The sequence below is a fragment of the Agelaius tricolor genome, unplaced genomic scaffold (genome assembly GCF_023055355.1).
Source record: "Agelaius tricolor isolate 1412-34295 unplaced genomic scaffold, bAgeTri1.0.p SCAF_43, whole genome shotgun sequence".
Classification (NCBI taxonomy): Eukaryota; Metazoa; Chordata; class Aves; order Passeriformes; family Icteridae; genus Agelaius; species Agelaius tricolor.
The window spans coordinates 2017894-2033614 of NW_027269303.1; the positions used below are offsets into that span (position 1 = coordinate 2017894).

At 54.3% G+C, this 15721-nt stretch overlaps 2 protein-coding genes across 2 annotated transcripts in view; both read right to left on the minus strand.

Moving 5' to 3' along the window:
- Positions 1 to 15721, minus strand: part of LOC139604076 (uncharacterized) — a 1261625-nt gene that overhangs the window by 501863 nt on the left and 744041 nt on the right. Inside the window, 1 exon segment of the mRNA XM_071455063.1 lies at positions 9122 to 10135. Coding sequence (XP_071311164.1) covers positions 9122 to 10135 — 1014 coding nt within the window.
- On the minus strand, positions 718 to 1650 carry LOC139604043 (olfactory receptor 14J1-like). The gene has a single exon (XM_071455031.1). The coding sequence runs from the start codon at positions 1648 to 1650 to the stop codon at positions 718 to 720; it is 933 nt and encodes a 310-aa protein (XP_071311132.1).

Consider the following 15721-nt stretch of genomic DNA (forward strand, 5'->3'; position numbering starts at 1 on the left):
TCAGCCCCTGCTCTGCTGCTCCTTCCCGTCTGCCCCAGGGCCCTTGCAGAGCCCCAGCCATGCTGTTTGCCCCCAGCCTGCCCACGGCCAGCCTGGGGCTGCTGACGGGGGTTTCTGTGCTGAGCCTTGGCCTGGGCGTGTTCTTGAGAGAGCCTGGGCAAGGAGCCTGGAGCCCCCAGGGCCTGGCCTGAGGCGTCAGCGCTGCCCCAGCAGTGCCCATGGCCTGTCCCTGCTGCAGCCCCGGCACTGCCACCCCCAGGGCTGTGCCCGGCCCCGAGAGCACTCAGGCCCTGCAGCAACACCAGGGCCACCAGGGCAGCGGGGCAGGGCCACGGCAGCAGCACTGGCAACACCAAGTGCTGCTGCTGCTGCTGCTGCTGGGCACAGCTGCTGGGCCAGCACTGATCTGCCCCAGCTCTGCACACAGACATTGCTGCTGCAGCTCCAGAGAAGGCAACAAAAGGGCATCTCTGCAGAAAACTCTGCTGGGAGATCCTTGAGTTCCTTTAAAGGCACCAAGAGCGCAGCCCCTCATTGACAGAGTGTGAACACAGGGAAGGTGGAGAGAAACAAAATGGGAAAGGGCACAAACAAGGACATTTATTTGTGGACAATATTGAAAAAGTAAAACAAAGAAAAAGAACCTCTCAAATTAAACCAACAGGAAGTGTCAAATATGATTTTTTTACAAGTGCTTTGCAGAAATTGGCCAGCAGGTTAATGTCCCTGAAAACATGCAGTCATCAGTCTCCACACTGCAGCCTTGAGCTCCTGGTTCCTCAGGCTGTAGATGAGGGGGTTCAGGACTGGAGGCACCACTGAGTACAGAACTGACAGGGCCAGATCCAGGGATGGGGAGGACATGGAGGGGGGCTTCAGGTAGGCAAAGACTGCAGTGCTGAGGAACAGAGAGACGATGGCCAGGTGTGGGAGGCAGGTGGAAAAGGCTTTGTGCCGTCCCTGCTCAGAGGGGATCCTCAGCACAGCCCTGAAGATCTGCACATAGGAGAAAACTATGAAAACAAAACAACCAAAACCAAAACAGGAACTTACTGCAATGAGCCCAAGTTCCCTGAGGTAGGATTTGGCGCAGGACAGCTTGAGGATCTCTGGGATTTCACAGAAGAACTGGCCCAGGGCTTTGCCATGGCACAGGGGGAGGGAAAATGTATTGGCCATGTGCAGCAGTGCATAGAGAAAGGCACTGGCCCAGGCAGCTGCTGCCATGTGGGCACAAGCTCTGCTGCCCAGGAGGGTCCCGTAGTGCAGGGGTTTGCAGATGGACACGTAGCGGTCGTAGCACATGATGGTCAGGAGGGCAAGCTCTGCTGACATGAAGAACACAAAGAAAAGGAGCTGAGCAGCACATCCTGAGTAGGAGATGTTGCTGGTGTCCCAGAGGGAATTGTGCATGGCTTTGGGGACAGTGGTGCAGATGGAGCCGAGGTCGCTGAGGGCCAGGTTGAGCAGGAAGAAGAACATGGGCGTGTGCAGGTGGTGGCCGCAGGCTACGGCGCTGATGATGAGGCCGTTGCCCAGGAGGGCAGCCAGGGAGATGCCCAGCAAGAGGCAGAAGTGCAGGAGCTGCAGCTGCCGCGTGTCTGCCAATGCCAGCAGGAGGAAGTGCCTGATGGAGCTGCTGTTTGACATTTGCTGCGGCTGCACATGGGCACCTGTTTGTGGAGAAAGGGACAGTGAAGTGTTAGAGGAGATACCTGTAACCAAAATCAAAGCCATTTCCCATACACCCTCCTCTGTAACCTACACAGATTAATTTGATTATAAATTAAATGCTTCTGTGTTTAAGAGGACTGAGGTTTTCTTTTTAGGCCCCTCCCATGTGTCTCCTGGTATTCTTGAATATGAGAAACCCTCAACATTCTTTCTGCACTAAGGGAGAACAGAGCAAGTTCTGTGAGTCAATGTGATAAGAAGAGATGGAGGGGAAATTGTCTGACATTCTGACTTGTTCAGAGTTTATCTGGGCTTTAAACTCTCTCAGGTGGAGGATGATCACCATGCAATGTTTTCCCTAAAATGCCACGAGGCACTGCTGAGAGCAGATGAATCCACCACAGCCCAGCTCCACATTTGTAGCCAAGGATTCACGTTTCTCATTTCACCAACCCAGCAGCATTTTCAGTGTCACAACACCTCTGCCTTTCCCCACCAATCTTATAACTCAGAGATGCTCTAGGACAGGTTTGCACCCTGGATTGAAGCTCCCAGCTTGGACTGAAATCTCAGGGAGACTCCCAAGTGTCCTTATGATGGCATTGAATGAAGGGAGATGCAGCTCCTTCCCTGGCTGCCCTGACAGCATTGCCCAGAGCCGGGCCCTGGGGACAGCGTCACCCTGAGCCAGCTGTGCCCCTGGCAGAGCCCCCAGGGCCGGGCAGCTGCTCCCAGCCCTGTGCTCTGCAGAGGGAACTGGGCCCGGGGCTGCAGAGCTGCCCCACGGCTCTGCTGCAGCTCTGCCTGCACAGGAGGGGCTGCACGCCTTGGAGCCCCGGCCCTGAGGGCAGAGGCTTGGCTGGGGCACAGGAGGGAGGGGGCTTGTTCAGAGGGAGGGGCTGCACTGTAGGGGCTCCTGTGGGCATCTCTAAACTCTCCCTGCCACAGCATTGCTGGGCTTTGTTTTCTCTCATTGCCTGATCTTCTCTCTGCTTCCTGCAGATTTTCCTCCTGCAGGGGTTTCCCTGTGCCTGATCTCTCCCTGCCAGCACCCACAGACCCCAAATCTCTGTGCACTCTCCTTGGCCCTACAGAACCCTGCCTGTTTGCAGGGAACTGGCTCGGGGCAGGTTCTGTTTGCAGCCTGGAGAAAGGACAGCTCAGACTGAGCCTGATGGCTCCAGCAAAGGTGATGCTGCTGCTGTCCATGGGCAGAGTGGCTGAAAGCACATTAGGGATCTCCTGTGAACCTATTGGTCACTAAAGGCAACACTTTGGATGTCTCAGGCACTATTCAAAATTAATACTTAAAAATACATAACCTTTAATATACTCCCCCCCACCACCCCACTCCCCGCCCCCCACCATTCTCCAGTACTAGGAAACTGACTAAAAAGTCTTAGGAAATGTTGTTGTTATTGTTGAAATCATTGACTTGGAAATATTCTATGACTGATCAGAACCCTTGAGCATGTCAGATCTTCATGAGTATTTTACCTCCCCTGCACCAGAAATACCCAGAGTTGTACTCACAGGCTCTGCAGGCATTGGGATGTTCCAGCTTGAGGAGATGGCTCCAGGAGCTGCAGCTGCATTGTCCTGCAGCCAGAGGTTCCTGTGCCAAGGGCTGGCAGTGATTGTGCCCCAGGCACTTCTCAGCCCCTTCCCAGCCCTGACTGATTGAAGCTCTCTGTGCCTCTGGGCTGTGCCCGGGCTGGCTGCAGGCAGTGCCCCAGCCCTGCTGGGCTGGCACAAGAGCTGCTCATCCAGAGAAATGTGCTTTTGAAGCTCTTCTTGGTGACCAGGAGCTGCCTCTGTGCCAGGAGCCCAGCCCAGCTCAGCAGCACAGACACAGCACAAGGACTTTAATCAGCCTCTGGGCCTTTGTGCTCAGGCCCTGAACATCAGTCCCTGAGAGGGAGCTGAAGAAACCTCTCCAGAACTCCAAGTCAGAATCCAACTCCAAAGTTTCTTGGACTTTTAATGGGTCCCAGAGAGGGACAGGACTGAGCAAGTGTCCCCAGGCCCCAGGCAGAGCAGAGAACTGCAGGCAGTGCTGACAGGTGGGGACAAAGAGAAGCCAAGTCTTGGTGCCCTGGGGCACAGCAGGGTCTGTGCCAGCAAGGGCTGGGAGGAGACACCTTGTCCTGAGGCCCTGGGGCCTCCTGGCCCAGCCCCAGCCAGGCTGGGCACTGTCAGCCCCTTGTGCTGCCCTCAGCATCCCCCCCTAGCCCACATCCCAGTGGCCTCAAGGATCTGCTGCAAGGAGTCCCTGGGGAGCCTTGCTCAGCAATGGCCCTGGGGGCTCCTTCATGCTCCCTGCAGGGACTGCAGGTTTTTCAAAGGACTTTGGCTTTGGCTTTTGCCTTGCAGTCTCTGAGAGGTTTCTGCAATCATGGCCTCCAATTATCTGCTGTAATTAGTCCCTGGAGAGGCTTTGTCAGGAACAACACTCAGTGGGGCTCATTAATGCTTCAGGGTACTTCAGTTATTTGAAGGTACTTGGTGTTTCCCTTTTGATACAAATTCTATGAGAGGTTTGTGCAATCATGGCTCCAATTATCTGCTTTAATGAGTCCCTGGAGAGCTTTGTACTGACACTCAGTGGGGCTTAGTAATGCTTTGAGCTTCTCAAATTTTTTAAGGTAGTTTGGAATTTCCTTTCCACATTGAAACTCTGAGAGGTTTTTGGTCAATCCTGGCCTCCAATTGTCTCCTCCAAGGAGTCCATGAGGAGCCTGTGTTGGGCATGGACCTCAGTGGGGCCCATTCATGCTTTGAGACACTTTGGGGTTTTTCCTCTTACTTTGACTCCTGGAAAGGTTTGTGCAATCTCCTCTCTGGCCCTGAGGTTCCACGGCTCAGCTCCAAATGCACCACAGGGCTCATCAGGATGCAGCAAATCCTGACAAACCATGGCTCTGCCTTGATTTCCCTCTGCTCTTATGCAGTTTATCAGGAATGTATCTGGAGTGATTTTTGGTTTGCTAATTTGAGATTTCTCAGCCAATGCATCTATTAGTGCAGTGGTATCAGTGTTGGCTAATTACCATTGCACTCACTGGAATATATTTACTCATTTCCTGCTGTGAGATAGGATTAGGAGAAAGGCAAAATAGGCTCAAAATTTTAAAAGGGTATATAGAAAAGTTTATTACCAGTAAATAGAAGAAAGAGTAATAAGAATCAGAACACTTCTCCTCTTCCTACAACCTTTTCTTTCTTACTGACAATGCAAGGAGACAAATGCAAGGAGACTGAAAGTTTCAGTCAGTTTACACCATCTAGAACAGTCTTTCTTCAGTTCACTTAGGGAGAGGAGTCTCGCTTTCATGCTATGGAGACTTCTCTATAAGAAAACAGTTCTCCCATGGCTCTCAATTCCCACGAAGAGCAGCTGCCCAGAAAATCTGCAATTGTGAAGTCCCTTCCATTTTTCATAGCTTTTCGCACAGCGGTTTTTATGGGCCATGTCAACTAAGGGGGTATGAGTTTAAAGATGAGCTGTTGAAGAGCAAAGATTCTCTTCATCTATTTCTGAAATCATCTTCATCTCTGACAACAGAGATCTTCTTCTCTCCCTGAGGGCACAGGGTGTCACCACTCTTTCTTTCTCTGTTTAAACTTCTCATGGGATCACAGCTACTTCAGCATTTGCCTACTTTAGCATGGAGGTTTTTGCTGAACAAGTCATCTCCCCATATTTTCAATTAGTTATAGGGAAAAAGAGAGTCTGATATATTAATTACACCCTTCTCCATAGCTTTACAAGAGGATTTCAGCCCCAAGATCAAGGCATCTCCTCATCCCTTCCATCTGGGACTCAACTTCCCCTTCATTGACCTCGGTGTCTTCATGTTGCTCCTCTGTGTGCCTGCAGTTTGTCCTTTTCTCTCACTGGAGGGAGGATGGAAGCACTGAAAGAGTTCATATCTCACCCGGGGCCTGCAGATGGTTCCATGCCCCCGGCCGGGCTCGGTGCTTGCGGCCGGAGCTGTTTTACGATGGAGGTTTCTGCAGCGGCTGCGCTGGGGCTGTGTCAGGATGGGCGGCGCTGGGGCAGGGCCAGGATCTCAGCAGCCAGGCCAGAGCACAGCAGCAGCACGGCCGGGGGCCGATGGCTTCTCCTGCCCCTGCCCGGGGCTTGCGGCTGAAGCCCAAGGGTGGCAGAATCTTGGCCGAGCTGGCCCGGCCCGGGGCTGCTCCTGGGGCCCGGTGGATCCTGGCTGGGCCCGGGCTGGCGGCGGGGCAGGGCTCAGCAGGGCCCAGATGTTCCCAACTGCAGCCATGGCCCGGCCCGGCCTCGGCCCCGTGGCCTCCCCTGCCCTGCCCGGCAGCCGATGGGGCCTGGCGGGGTCCCTGGGAAGGGGCCCGGCCCCACGGCAGGAGCCGCCCGGCCTTGCTGGAACCCTGGATGCTGAGAAATTTAAACTTTCTCTGCTGAAAGGCACAGACCTGCAAGAGAACACTGCATTTGACCTGAGGCTATGGAGAAGGCTTCCAAAATTGATCAATAGCATTGGGATTATGGGTGTGTAGTTGGTTAGAAGTGTATAATATCACAGAAAAATCTTAAGACTTCGGGGTTTTAGAAGATAATATTAAATATGAAGCCATATATATGGAGGTGTTAGGGTGGAGACAGCTTGTTCTTCTTTACCTTCTTCCTTCATCTTCACCTTCTTCTTCCTTCTTCTTCATGGGTTTGGGTGGTATTTTGTAATTGGACATAAAAGTCTGCATTGCAGGCTTCAAATGATCAATTACTTGGTTAAAAGGGAAAATAAATTAGATATCTTTTCTTAATTGGATAGTTTAGCCCCAAAAGACCTTGTAACAAGATATAGTTAGCCATTTTGTGCCCTGCTAATGAAAGAGTGCAGACCTCATGCCTTAAGAATGTAACATGGGTAAGAAACAATAAACACCTGAGTCTGAACACGTACTGTCATCTCAAGTGCCTTCAATCCCAAGCCCAAGAGACGTAGAAAAAGCAAGCAGAGAACCCACATGGCCCACCCTGGCTGAGATGGGGAGCTGGGCTGGCCTTGTTACCTCTGTGCCAGCCAGAAGGGAAAGAGACTCTCCCAGGCTTTCCCATCTTTAACATGTGTCTTCACAGAGGCATGTACAGTTTCCTTACTGGTTTAACTGATTGTCAATTCTCAAAGATAATTACTCAGTGTTTTTTTGTCAGACGTGGAGGAAACTGCTAGCAGCTTCTCTTAGAACATCACTTCTATGATGCCAAACCCTCCCAACAGCACAGAGCCAAGAGCTCCTTTGTCCATATATAGTGCATATGTGCCCAAGTCCTCAAAAACGCTTCTTGGGAGATCTCTGGGCCCTTTCCAAGTTTTTTTCAACTGAAAGCATTCAGCTCAGAGTCTAAGAAAATCACCAGAGGACACGGCCAGCCTGACCTGTCTGTCCTTGCTACTGTTGTCTGGGACCAATCTTTGGATATATGGAATTTGGGAGGCCAAATTCTAATTTTGGCCATGGACCCTGGACATGAAGGTTGGTTCTTTTCCATAGGAAGGAAGGAACAGAGCCCCAGTGTTTGCCAGGCAGAAGAGAGGTGACCACCAGAGGACAAGGCCAGCCAGAAGTGGCAGGTTTTTTTCTGAGAGAAACTCTTGCATATAGGAAAATTTTTAGAGAGAATACCAATTTTGGCAATGGACATTTAAAAAGAGGGAGGGTTCTTTTCTATAGCAAGGAAAGCACGGAGCCCCAGTGTTCCAGGAGCTGATGAGAGGCATTCCTTGACATTGCAACATCAGCCAGAGCTGTCAGGTGGCCCTGGGAGGCCAAGCCAGCCAGACCTGTTCCATGTACCCTCAGTTCCATGGGGCCCCACATTGTCCCAATGGTCCCTTGCTTCCCTGAGGCCCTGAGGTGTCATAATGCCCCCTTGGTGACACCAGGCCCTGAAGGGTCCCAATGGTCTCCATGGTTCCATCAGGCCCCACAGAGCCAGAATGGTCTCTGGGTTCCATGAAGCCCCGCTGGGTCACCATGGCCCCTTGGTTCCATGGGCTCCAGTGGTGCCACAAGGATCCCCTTGGTTCCATGAGGTCTCCACAGTGTCCCAGTGATCTCCATGGGAAGGGAAGGACCCAGCCCCAGTGTTGCAGGGGCAGTCACCAGAGGCCAAGGCCAGCCAGGCTTGATGGTACTGGCAGATTGTGCCTGGGAGCAACCTTTGGATATCCAGAATTTTGGAGGTGGAATCCCAATTTCAGACATGGACACCTGGAGGATAAGGATGCTTGTTTTCCATTGGAAAGAAACCACGGAACACTGATTCCACAGTGACATTTGGGGATCTATGGGGAGCATGGGGATCGTTTCTGCACCTTGTGACCCAACAGGAGCTCCTCTAATAAATGTTGCCTGAAGCTCCCACTGTGCCCATCACAGGAACCCCTGTGAGTGTCTGGGACAACCCAGCTCTCTGGCAGCCTGGGGACTCCTGGGATGTCACCATGGAATGGCTGTGACTGCCTCTGACCACAGGGCTCTTTACCATCCCAGAAACCCCTCGGAGGTCTCCATGGAGCCCTGCCTGTGACATTCCAGCTCTGGAGCAGCCTGGAGATTCTTGGAATGTCCCCATGGAACCCTTCTGAGGGCCTGTGACAAATCTGATCCTTAGCAGGCAACCATCACCAGCCCACTGTTACTATGGGCAGTTTCCATGGACACCATCACCAGCCCCCTGTTGCTATGCTCAGTCCCTTGGCAGCTCCATGGAGACCCCATGCCAGGGGTGGTTGCCATGGCCACCAGGGCTGGCACCAGCTGGGATGCTCGCTTTCCACGGGCCGGGCTTCAGCAATGGGATTCCCCAATTTCCTGCTCCCGCTAAAACCGCGCTGCCCTCGCTGCCCTCCCGCCTGCCATGGAAAGCACAAAAGGCAAAGATCCCGGGCTGGGATAAGAACAATTTATTGGGAACTGCAACGAGATAAAGAACAAACAGGAACAGAAACAATATTGATAACAGAAGGGATAAGTAAAACTATTTACAGAGAAAACTACAGCATCAACAACTAGTTCTTCCTGGCAATGTATTTCCTCCTATCTGGAAAGGACACCCTTTTCCTCAGGGAGAGAGAGAGAGAGAGAGTCCCTTTCCTGCCCCTGGCAATGACCTGAGGTGGGAGTGAATGTAATGACAGGGCCATGGCCAGACCCTCATGTTCTCCAATCCCACATCATGTCATTGGCAGGGGCAGGAAAAGGGACAGGTGTCTTCCCAGCATGGATCACAGGGAACATGGATCACCAGGGCTCTTCCCAACGTGGGGTCTCCAATGGGGGATAAAGCTGGAGCAGTGCATTAAACTCTTCCTGCAGTTGGGGCATGTGCAGGGCTTCTTTTACTGATGCCTCCATTGGTGTCTGCTCAAGTGAGAGCTGCTGGTGAAGCTCTTCCCACACTGGGGACACTCGTAGGGCCTCTCCCCAGTGTGGATGCGCCGGTGGGTGACGAGGGTGGAGTTGTGCTTGAAGCCCTTCCCGCAGTCAGGGCAGAGGAAGGGCCTCTCATCCGTGTGAATGCGCTGGTGCTGGAGGAGCTGAGAGCTGGTGTGAAACCTCTTCCCACACTCGGGGCACTGGTAGGGCCTCTCCCCTGTGTGGATCATTTGGTGGATGATCATTTGGGTCTTCCTACTAAAGGTCATTCCACATTCCCCGCAGTTGTATGGCCTTTCCCCAGTGTGGATCCTCTGGTGGCAGATCAAGAGAGACTTCTGCCTAAAACTCTTCCCACATTCCCCACATTCGTAGGGCTGTTCCCTGGTGTGGGTCTTCTGGTGGGAGATCAGGTTAGAGTTCTGGCTGAAGCTCATCCCACATTCCCCACACTTGTAGGGCCTCTCCCCGGTGTGGATCCGCTGGTGCCTGATGAGGTGGGAGTTGCGCTTGAAGCCCATCCCACAGTCAGGGCAGCGGAAGGGCCTCTCATCCATGTGAATCCGCTCATGCAGGAGGAGATCGGAGTTGGTGTAAAACCTCTTCTGACACTGGGGACACTCGTAGGGCCTCTCCCTCTCCCCAGCGTGGATGCGCTGGTGGGTGATGAGGGTGGAGTTGCGCTTGAAGCCCTTCCCACAGTCAGGGCAGCGGAAGGGCCTCTCCTCTGTGTGAATCTGCTGGTGCTGGAGGAGACTGGAGCTGGTCTGAAACCTCTTCTGACACTGGGGACACTCGTAGGGCCTCTCCCCAGTGTGGATGCGTTGGTGGATGATAAAGGCAGGGCTGCAGCTGAAGCCCTTCCCACACTCCCCACACTCGTAGGGCCATTCCCCAGTGTGGATCATCTGGTGGCTGATCAGGGTGCTGCTCTGCCTGAAGCTCTTCCCACACTCCAAGCACTTGTGGGGCTTCTCCCCATCGTGAAGCTGCCCATGGCCCACCAGCTCCATGCTCTGGCTGAAGCTCTGTCCACCTTCCTGGCTCAGGGTGGGTCTTTCCTCCTCAGAGCACACTGGGCTGGGTTTGGAGCCCCTCCTCCTGTGGGATCTCTGGGGATTTTCCTCCCCATTGGATTCCTGTGTCCTGGAGTCACTCAAAATGGCCTCATCCATGAGGTCCTGCCCTGGGGATTTCTCCTCTCTGGTCTCCATGCTCAGCTCCTTCCTGGGGAGAGGAAGGACAAGGAGAGGATGGGATTTGCCTCCGTGCCAGAGGGAAGGGGAAGGAGATCCCCCCAGTGCATCCCTGGCAGGACGGGGTTGGCAGCAGGGTTGTCCTGCAGCCGGGGGCTGTGCTGGGCTGGGAGATGGAGCAGGAGAGAGGGGGAAAGGGGCACTGACTTCCTCCTCACCTTCCTGAATGTCCCGGGGCTCCTTCCTCTTCCTTGCAGCCTCCTCCTCCATCTGGCAAAGGTTTGGGGATGTGAAATCCTGTTCTGGGAGGAAAGCAAGGGATGAGCGCATTGAATTTTTTACTGGTTTCAAGGCAAACCTGGGGGAGAGTCTAAACCAGAATTACAATTTCATAAGAAAAGAAGATCAAGGCAATGCTACAGAAACACTGCCTTAAACTGACAGAGTCAGGATATAACCTGACACCCTGTTGCTGCTCAGGGTGGTGGCTGCAGTCCCATTAAATGGTGGCTGCAGTCCTGTTGGAGTGATGAACGTGATTCTGTCCAAGCAGTGATCCTGTAGAAGGGTCTGGTCTTCCTCTGAAGGTCCAGGGGTGGTTCTGGAGCTCTTGTCCTCTGGGAATCCAGTAGGCAAACTGCTCCTGGTGTTGCAAGGCTCACCTTATATGCAGGTAGGAATGCTTGGATCCTCCCCCTGGGTGGAGCATCCCACAATGGGAGGATGGAATTTGATCAGTCCTGCAGTGACACTCAATGGCCCATTCCCAGAAGATATCTCCCCTGGAGGGCGTTATCAGGGCTGAGTCATGGAAGAGATCAAGAACACTGCCCCACCTGTTTATAGCAGTTGATGAAGATGGGCATTGAAAACATGCATTTGGTTCCATCTTACACTGCAGCCTGAAACAGTGGGGGAATCCCTGCTCAGGGGGTGAACACCACCCCCCTTACCCAAACTGGCTCAGGTGTAAAACCCCCACCCTGGGAAGGCCACACACACAGGGGACAATGTCACACTTGCCCTGCCCCAGGGGAGGTCTCTGTCCCTGTCACTCTGTGGCTGTCACCCCTTTTTTCTTTCACAGGCTGGGGGCTTTTCCAAATCTAAGAATAATTTTTTTCTCTTTCCCTGTCACCTTTGTGACATCTACACAGAGATTTCCCTTCCTTTTCCTAATCTTTTCATAAAAGAGGTATCTCAATGTATTGGGCCGAATTTCCACTTTTCTTTTATCAGAATGTGGCAGCAGCAGAGCTGGAGCTGTGCAGGACCAATGGATTTTGGAATTGCCACAAAATTGCTTCTACTGTGAGTTTACTGAATTTTGGGATTTGTTTGCATTTTCACCACAAGTGACTTTTGGGAAGAGCAAATTCAAGGCATTTTCTGTAGGGTTAAGTTTGATTTTTGTCAAGAAACAACTTTATATGTCCAGTGCCCTGGGGATGGTCAAGGGGTCACTGACCCTCTCACACTGGGGGATGCTTGGGAGGGGTTTGGGGGGGTTGTCCCTGTCCCTTTCACTCCAGGCCATTCCCCAGGGGTGTCCCTGTCCCTGTCACCCCAGGCCGTTCCCCAGGGGTCTCCATCATTCTCACCCAGGGAATGCCTGGGGGGTCTCCCTCCCTCTCTCCCCTGTGCCGGGGGTGCTCGGGGCAGTCTCTGTCCCTCTCAGCCCAGGGGATGCTCGGGGCTCTCTGTCCCCTGGCCCTGGGGGATGCTCGGGGGGTCTCCATCCCTCTGGCCTCAGGCAATGCCTGTGCAGGGCTGGGCACCAGGGGCTCTGTGTCCCTCTCACCGCTGAGGCTGCTCGGGGCTGGGGGGGCTCTGCCACCTTCTCACCCCTGGGGAGGCCGGGGGGGTCTCTGTCCCTCTCAGCCCTGCTGGGACCCCACCCAAACATCATCGGGCTCACAGGGACAGAGACACCCCCAAAGCCCCAGAAGGGCTGAACCTGGGATTTGGGTTGGGGCTGAGGATTTAGGAAGGGCCTGGAATTGGGGCTGGGCTTAGAGTTGGGGCTGAGATTTGGATTAGAGCTGGGATTGGGGTTCAGGCGAGACATGGGATTGGCTTTAGGGCTGGGGTTGGGATTGGGTCTGGGGCTAGACGAGTCCGGCATTGGGATGAGAATAAATACAGAACTGTGAGTGTGTCTGAACATGGAATGAGATTGAGACCAGGATCAGGGTCAGGTTTGGGACTGAGCTCACCCAGAGCAGGAGAGATGGGGATGTCAGTGTGGGAAGGTTTGGGGGAAATACTGATTTGGGGAAAACCAAGGTGTGAATGCCTTGGGTTGGGGATTCCTCCCACACAAGTCCATCTCTGGAAGTCTCCTGATGTCCATAAAAACCTCCAAAAATCAAGAGTGTATAAGAAAAAAGTCACCAGGAGTGCCCCATTTCCAGTCTCATCCCTCTGGGGTTCTGGTGGTCCCCTGTCTCTGGGCTGTTTGGGATCTCATGGGTCCTGGGGATCCCCCCTCTCCAGGGTCCTGCTAAGGGATGCTGGGGGGTTTTGGAGTCCCAGGGTCCCCCTCTCCAGCCTCCCCTCAATCCAGCCACTTGGGCTTCCCCCCTCTTCCCACCACCCTGTCCTGCTTTAGGGCAATTTTGGGAGAAAACTCCCGAAAGGGGTTTCCTCTAGAATGCAGATTCAGCAGCCCCACCCTCAGCCAGTTCGGGAAATGATTTCCTTGGAGAAAAGTGAAAAAAACACTTTATTTAACAGGCAAAGCATTCAACAGCACAAAAATTGAACAATATTAAGCAATAAAACCTCCTGCTGCTGGAAAATAGGTGACAAACTCCAAAAGTCCCTCCTTGGGCTGGGGCTTGGCTCACTCAGTGTCTTATCAGTCTCTTATCAGTCTCTTATCAGTCTCTTATCAGTCTCTTATCTGTCTCTTGTCAGTCTCTTATCAGTCTCTTATCAGTCCCTCCTGTATTGGAAATGCCGCGACCCAGGCTCAGCCCGGTGGGCCACAGGTGGGAGATGCCAGTGGTGTTCTGGGTGTTCAGTCCAGAGCAGGTTTAAACAGCTCCAAAGAAAAAGAAAAAACCACAGTCCAGGGAACTTCTCTGCCTCAGAGAGCTAAAAACTAACTAAAAGCAAAGGAGAGCTCTGTCCCGCCCTCTGTCCATCCAGGAGCCAAAATGTGGAGGAGTGAGTGCAGTGTCTGAAAACAAACTGCGGCTTCTTCCTCCGCCCCTTGGCTCTCAGAACCAGCCTTAAAGGTGCAGAACTCATTTCTGGGCTAAACAGACCGATGGGGCACGAGCATCATGAAGTCACCCCAGGACGCGCCCCTGTCAAGGTCAGGGGGTCCCGTCCCCGCCTCATCTCCGGGCTGCCGGGGGTGCCCCAGCTCCGGTATCGCCCCTTCCCCTCTCCCCGCCCCGGGGGTCCCCCGTTCCACAGCCCCGGCTCTCACGGGGATCCCCAAAACCAATGTCCCGCCCCGTCGGTACCGGGCCATCCCCACGTGGACCCCCGGGACCCTCCCGAGGGGCGATCGCGGCTCCTCTGTCCCCGAAAAAGCTCCTCTTAGGGAGCCCGGAGATACCCGGGGCTCGAGTCCGGGATCTGCCGGCTCCGAACACGCTCCAAAAAAATCCTCCCGGACACCCCTGGCTGGAGCCGGGGCGAGCTCGGCCTCGCCCTCACCTGCGGCTCGGGCTGGGGGCGATGCTCCCGGGGCAGGGGCTGCTGCAGGCTCAGCGTGCGGGCGCTGCGAGCGCCGGGATTCTCCCGCTCCCGCTCCTGCTCCTCCTCTCCCTCCTCTTCCTCCCGCATTTCCTCCGCTGCCAGCCCGGACCCCCCTTTCCCACCCCTCTGCCCCGCGGCCCCGCAGCCCCGGCTGCTGGGTGGGGGAGCCCCCGATCGGCCCCAGGGCTGGGCAGGGGGCTCGGGGACCCCCCCGGGGCGGATCCGTGCCCCCGGCCCGAGCCCCAAACTCCGCTCCGGGGCCGCTGGGCTCTGCGGGTCCGCCTGGCAACCGGTGAGTCATCGGCGAGAAAAGCTCTGGTTGGCTGGAAATTGTCCAGCGCCTCCTCTGATTGGCTGGAATTGTGAAAGGCGCTGCGCCCTGCGGTGTCCCCGGGAGCTGCGGAGTCCGGGCCGGAGCCTTTTCCTCTTTCTTTCTCCCCCTCTGAGAACTCTTTCCTATTTCTTTCTCTCTCTGAGATCTCTTCCCTATTTCTTTCTCTTCCTCTCTCCTCCCCATTTCTTGTTCAGTTCAATCCAAGTTCGAGCAGATCCACAGGTTGCGTTCCCATGGTCTCATTCGCACCTTCCCTGGGGCAGAGGCGTCTCTCCCTCGCGAAATCGTAACCCATGGGCAGGGTCCTTTCCCAGCCCAATCCTTCCAAGATTTTGTCGGGGACTCGCTTCCATTTCCTCCCTCCCTCTGCTTCCAGCGGGGAAGGTGCTGGGAAATGTCCAGCAAAGCCACCTTTGCTGTGTGCTCTGGGAGCCCACAGAGCTGCTGGCCCTTGTCCCCTGGCCCTGCACAGCTCCTTGGGAGGCACGGCAGGAGCAGCACCCTGGCAGCCTCGGGAATGCCCCTCTGGGATCCATGGCACACACTGCCAGGGGCTGGAATTCCAGTTCCTAGCCAGGAAAAGATGTTCCTGCCCTGGAAGGCAAAGCTCTCAAGAAGGAGCCAAAAGCCAAGTGGAGCAAGATCTTACAGTGACATTTCACTGCCAGCCTTCATAACTTCACCCATGGTTGTTGTAGCTCCTGGATTGGGAATTAAATCAGGGCAGGGTCTTTTTGTGGGAGCTGCCCTGGGTCAAGGGAGACACTGAGAGAGAAACAGAGCAGGCAAAGAGAGGCAGGAGAGAAAGGAGGACACAAACACAATCAGCTGAGAAGGTGGCACTCTGAAAACAGACCAGAACTGACTGAAAGGAATATGAGAGAAAGAAAGAATTTTGCATATTTATTTCCTATCAAAATACAATTTCTTCCCCTTCTCACAAACCTTTTGCCATTGTCATTCAGCGGGGCTGTCAGAAAGTTTTTCATTCTGGGTGGATATTCCAGGCTGCAGCCAGAAGCAAACAGGGAATGGGGATTTTCCTGCTCCTGGGGAGTTTGACATCCTCAGCTGAGGAGAGGAGGAGGCACCACAAGAAAAGGGCAGCCAGGCTTCATCCTTCCTCAGGAAAGAGAGGGGGGAAATCTCTCATCCTGTCTGCAGCTGCTCCCACAGGGATGTGAGGGCTGATCCCCGAGCCCCAAGGGTCACAGTCAGGGCTGCCATCAGGGAATGCTCACCTGGTATTGAGGGGCAGCGTGGGAGCGCCTGGATCTTGGGGCACCCAGCTGCCCCCCATGTTTGGAGGTGTCTGGGGAGGGCTGGGACAATGCCAGGGACATCCTGCAGTGACATCCCCAATGTCCTGCTCCGGGTG

Excerpts from the sequence above, each read along its gene's own strand:
- LOC139604043 (XM_071455031.1), bottom strand. The coding sequence starts at position 1,650 with ATGTCAAACAGCAGCTCCATCAGGCACTTCCTCCTGCTGGCATTGGCA.